We start from the raw sequence: 6000 nt of genomic DNA, 5'->3' as shown, positions 1-6000 counted from the left end.
AGCCACTGGGGTTGAGGGCGATCTGGTTGATCTGGTTCTCTCCTGCCGGGATGGTGACAGTCCGGTTGGTGCTGGACGCACAGGCGTCGCCTGGGGTCACCTGACCAGAAGACCTGTAGAATACAGAGGCGTGGGTGTCAAATAAAGTTATCATATATGGGTGTAATGGATGTTATGTATATTTGTATAGCCTATAAAAACAGTTAAGCCATTGACACTCACGTGAGGGTGCGAATGCACTTGGCTGAGTCTCGGATATCCCAGACCTTGATGTAGGAGGTGGAGACGGTGAAGACCAGGCTGGAGCTGTAGCGGACTGACACCACATTGTTGGGGTGACCTGCCAGGGACATGATCTCCTGACCTGTCACTAGGTTCCACACCTTACAAGTACGGTCTGGAAGGAGATGAAAGGAGAGGAGAGGAAGAGGTGAGCACTGCTCTCCACAATCTATTGCTCAAATCACATCACGAGAGCATCTGATTATATTTCTGTCTCACAATGTCACTAGCAGAGTTTCTGTCTATCTATAGCCTATCTACCTAGGTCCCCTTAACACTAGTGGTGTCAGTCCAGTTACAATACTGTGCCCCATAACAACAACAATCTATCGGTCCTGTCTAGTACCCATTATCTCAAGTGATTAACTTTTGCTCAGTCTGTGAGACAGGAGACATTATTGATATATCGGACAGTTGACCTTTGGAGCCGGTGAAGAGGAGGTCATCGGTAGAGTCAACACACAGCACGGCTTAGTGTGACCCTCAGCCACGTGGACACACTGTAGTGTTGCTGACCGACTGCCCTTTGAGGAAGGCACTGGGTTGATCACCCCTCTGGGGAGGAAGAAAACCGTGCATTAAAATGTCAGTAGGGCTCAGAGAAAACAGTGACTGGTAACCACCGTTTAAGGCTTCATATACTGTAGTAAGATACAGAAATAGTTAAATACAGAAGATTAAACATGCACCCAAAAGCCCACCACTGCAGGCACACATGCATACCGTATATAGTACATAATGTACATGTACCCATTTGGCCAGTTAGCAACATGCAAATCAAAGTAAAAAACAAACGATAAGCCAGTGACAGTGTCCATCCACAAGCATGGTCAGGCTGACAAAAACTAAACAGAACCATCCAGAGATCCAGAGAAAGGACTACCTGTCAACCACAGAGGAGCCTCTCTCCTCCCAGCTTACCACACATCAACACACTGGCAAGAAGGTAGACACTGTTGGCAACTGACAGAGATTTTCAATAGAGCTGTCCTTCTTCACTTTAACACAATTCTCCTACAATGTGCCAACTTGGCAAGTACTTTTAGTTGAGTCTTGTTCTTGAATTGTACATTTATTGGGCAACAAAAAACCCCCATTGGTAGTCACACCAGGTAAGTCACTATAGCGTGAATATAAACGTGAACAGAGGAAAAAAGACCTACATATTGTAGTGTACATTTGGGAGAAGAAATGGTCCATTCTGTGGACAATTACGCTTTTCTAAAGTCTAAATCTCACTAAAGGATAGGTGACAAAGTGTCCCGAGTGGTTTAGATGCGTCTCCTGACGTGAGAGTGTGCTCAACAATTCCAACACCTACCTAATGTTTATAGCTTACCTAACGTAAGCAGCATACCTCTAAACAATATATTTGATTGGTGATTTATTATATTATATTTGACTTCCAGAGCCTCCATACAGTGGGGTCCGTAATTATTGGATCCCTTGACAAAGATGAGCAAAAAATACTGTATAAAAGAAATAATACAAATACTGAGCTGTTTTGGAGAACACATTGGGAGGGATCTTAGACCATTCCTCCATACTGAATCTTTCCAGATCCTTTTCTTTATTAGTTGTTAAACAAAATCTCATTCTCTGAGCAATTGTATTAGTATTAAATAATATAATAGTACAACAAATTTGAGCATACAATATACATTGCTCAGTATTTGTACGATTTATTTTATTACAATACACTATGCCTATTACTTGTAACTTACGCTTATAACTTAACTAACTTAACTTCCTCTTACTTATCCTGCGGTCTGTCTGCTCTATCCAAACACCCTGTCAGATGGATAAATACGTGCCTTGGCTACGTGGGCGGTTAGAGGGGAGGAGGGAGGAGATGGGTGCTGGCGTCGGAGTTCCTCGTATCACAGCTGGAACGGTGGACAGGGAGGCTGAGGCTGGGCGTCTGGCTGTTTGCATACCTACATAAAGGATAAATCGTTGCCTTTGTACTGATGTGTGTACATTGTACTGTACAGGACCACACGCATACTAGTGGAAATGCACATGCACATACCCACGCACGCACGCACACAAGGACACACACGGACACAATTGCACACACTTGAGCTAGATAGGCTAAATAGATAAGAAGCTTTCATTGTTTGAAACTCTCTCCTTCTGTCTTCTCTGCATTCTGTAAGAACCCTCTCAATACAACAATTAAGTGATAATGCCCGAGAATCCAGTGTTTGGAGGATATATGTGACCTGCTTCAGGAAACTAGGGGTATGTCACAAGTCACGACTTCACAGGAGAGACATTTTAACCTTTTTTATTTATTTTTAATCAAAATGCGTTTTTTTTGGCAGAAATGCCTTCTGGAACTTGTGAACTTTCATGTGCCTTAATAACAAACTTGTATGCCATCTGCAAATAAGAATACAATGATTAAATTACGAGCCTTGTTGGTTAAGCCACAGAAAAATTCAGCAACATTCCCACTAGGCAGGGTTGGCTGAGATAATGAGTGGGCTGGACATGCCGAGAGAGGAGTTTGGATTGGTCTGCAATATACAGTTGAAGTCGGAAGTTTACATACACCTGAGCCAAATACATTAAGCTCAGTTTTTCACAATTCCTGACATTACAATTCCCTGTTTTAGGTCAATTAGGATCACCACTTTATTTTTAAGAATGTGAAATGTCAGAATAATAGTAGAGAGAATGATTTATTTCAGCTTTTATTTCTTTCATCACATTCCCAGTGTCACGTCCTGACCAGTAAAGGGGTTATTTGTTATTGTAGTTTGGTCAGAACGTGGCAGGGGGGGTGTTTGTTTTATGTGGTTCGGAGTTTGTTGGGATATGTGTTTATGTAGGGGGGGTGTTTGTTTAGAGTATTCCAGGGTTTTTGGTTATGTTCTATGTTTTGTATTTCTATGCTCTGTCTATGTTGTGTATTTCTTTGTGTTGGCCTGGTATGGCTCTCAATCAGGAACAGCTGTACATCGTTGTTGCTGATTGGGAGTCATACTTAGGTAGCCCTGTTTTCACATGTCCCTTGTGGAAGTTGTTTTTGCACTGCTGTGTGTGTGTGTGTGTGTGTGTGTGTGTGTGTGTGTGTGTGTGTGTGTGTGTGTGTGTGTGTGTGTGTGTGTGTGTGTGTGTGTGTGTGTGTGTGTGTTGTGTGTGTGTGTGTGTGTGTGTGTGTTGGCCTGCATTACTGTTCGTTCGTTTTCTTGTTTTGTCAGTGTTCAAAAAAACGTTAAAATGAGCACTCAACCCGCTGCGCCTAGGGCCACTATATACGATGACCGTTACACCCAGTGGGTCAGAAGTTTACATACACTCAATTAGTATTCGGTAGCATTGCCTTTAAATTGCTTAACTTGGGTCAAACGTTTCGGGTGGCCTTCCACAACCTTCCCACAATAAGTTGGGTGAATTTTGGCCCATTCCTCTTGACAGAGCTGGTGTAACTGAGTCAAGTTTGTAGGCCTCCTTGCTCACACACACTTTTCAGTTCTGCCCACAATACCTTGACTTTGTTGTCCTTAAGCCATTTTGACACAACTTTGGAAGTATGCTTGGAGTCATTGTCCATTTGGAAAATCCATTTGCGACCAAGCTTTAACTTCCTGACTGATGTCTTGAGATGTTGCTTCAATATATCCACATAATTTTCCTGCCTCATGATGCCATCTATTTTGTGAAGTGCACCAGTCCTTCCTGCAGCAAAGCACCCCCACAACATGATTCTGCCACCCCCGTGCATCACGGTTGGGATAGTGTTCTTCAGCTTGCAAGCCTCCCCCTTTTTCCTCCAAACATAACGATGGTCATTATGGCCAAACAGTTCTATTTTGTTTCATCAGACCAGAGGACATTTCTCCAAAAAGTACTATCTTTGTCCCCATGTGCAGTTGCAAACCATAGTCTGGCTTTTTTTATGGCGGTTTTGGAGCAGTGGCTTCTTCCTTGCTGAGCGGCCCTTCAGGTTATGTCGATATAGGACTCGTTTTACTGTGGATATAGATACTTTTGTAACTGTTTCCTCCAGCATCTTCACAAGGTCCTTTGCTGTTGTTCTGGGATTGATTTGTACTTTTCGCACCAAAGTACGTTCATCTCTAGGAGACAGAACGCGTCTCCTTCCTGAGCGGTATTACATTTACATTTTAGTCATTTAGCAGACGCTCTTATCCAGAGCGACTTACAGTAGTGAATGCATACATTACATACATTATTTTTTTGTCCGTAGTGGTCCCCCGTGGGAATCGAACCCACAACCTTGGCATTGCAAACACCATGCTCTACCAACTGACCCACACGGGACGGTATGACAACTGCGTGGTCCCATGGTGGTTATACTTGTGTACTATTGTTTGTACAGGTGAACATGTTACCTTCAGGTGTTTGGAAATTGTTCCCAGGGATGAACCAGACTTGTGGAGGTCTACAATTTTTTGTCTGAGGTCTTGGCTGATTTCTTTTGATTTTCCTATGATGTCAAGTAAAGAGGCACTGAGTTTGAAGGTAAGCCTTGAAATACATCCACAGGTACACCTCCAATTGACTCAAATTATGTCAGTTAGAGTATCAGAAGCTTCTAAAGCCATGACATAATTTTCTGGATATTTCCAAGCTGTTTAAAGGCACAGGCAACTTAGTGTATGTAAACTTCTGACCCACTGGAATTGTGATACAGTGAGTTATAAGTGAAATAATCTGTCTGTAAACAATTGTTGGAAAAATTACTTGTGTCATGTACAAAGTAGATGTCCTAACCGACTTGCCAAAACTATAGTTTGTTAACAAGAAATTTGTGGAGTGGTTGAAAAACGAGTTTTAATGACTCCAACCTAAGTGTATGTAAACTTCCGACTTCAACTGCAGAAGGCTTCTGTCTATTTCAGCTGGTCAGTCTGTGTTGGTAATCCTGTCGAACACAGCTTTTTAAAAAATGTATCGTGTAGTGGAGCTACATAAGTGTTGCTCTCCACTTTCTGGAGGATCAAGTTTTGAAATCAGTGGAATTAGAGTATGATAGCTAAAGAGATGGAGAAAACACCTGTCTCCGGATTACATCTTCAAACTAAGGGCAACCGTGGTATGGCATCCGTGACATGGAGACGCATCCATCTTGCATGATGACGTATACGGGTAAGATAGACAGGGTTAGCTTGCTACATTTTCAGATATTACATATTTACAATTTTGACAGAAAGTGGTTTCATTTCAAGCTAAATATATCCTCCAAACACGGGCTTCGAGGGCATTATCACTTTGATACAACGGGTTACCAATATATTCAAATAATGATTAAAAACGTTATTTTGATTAATTTATTCATACTATTTCATCCTTCCACAAGATATAGTCCCGACACAAATCTAGGGTTGCTACCAAAGTCAGCTGGTCGTTCATTTCCTTTCGATTGCCAGAGACGCGACCCAGTCATTCAGTCTTTTTGTTCTGTATCTATGGACACGACCCAGTCGTTCATTCTAAATGTACTGGCTGGCAACATTCTCATCCCTTGCTTGCTATCTAGCCAACTACTAATTTACAGTCATGTCAAACAATGCAGCCAGAAAACAACAAAGTAGCTGCATTTGCATTTGTTTAAGCTGTTTTCTATTGACATTTATTTGGATACATCCATAACAATGAGCTAATGAGATGCGATTTCACCTGGCATAGAAAAAATGCTCTCTCGTCAGGACACTGTTGTTCAGAGGAGCTAGCCAACAACACAGC

At 42.2% G+C, this 6000-nt stretch overlaps 1 protein-coding gene across 2 annotated transcripts in view; it reads right to left on the bottom strand.

The window, feature by feature from the left end:
• Window positions 1–229: 229 nt before the first annotated feature.
• Window positions 230–6000, bottom strand: part of LOC115152340 (kinesin-like protein KIF21A) — a 56533-nt gene continuing 50762 nt past the window's right edge. For both annotated transcript variants that reach the window (XM_029697110.1, XM_029697111.1), the window contains 2 exons: window positions 702–837; window positions 230–397 (listed from right to left, as the gene is read on the bottom strand). In XM_029697110.1, coding sequence (XP_029552970.1) covers window positions 371–397; window positions 702–837 — 163 coding nt within the window. In that variant the 3' untranslated portion in view covers window positions 230–370. The remainder of the gene's footprint in view (window positions 398–701; window positions 838–6000) is intronic.

This window comes from Salmo trutta, chromosome 17 (assembly GCF_901001165.1).
Source record: "Salmo trutta chromosome 17, fSalTru1.1, whole genome shotgun sequence".
Lineage (NCBI taxonomy): Eukaryota > Metazoa > Chordata > Actinopteri > Salmoniformes > Salmonidae > Salmo > Salmo trutta.
Note: the sequence above shows the minus strand (reverse complement) of the source record. Positions and strands in the feature narration are given on the sequence as shown.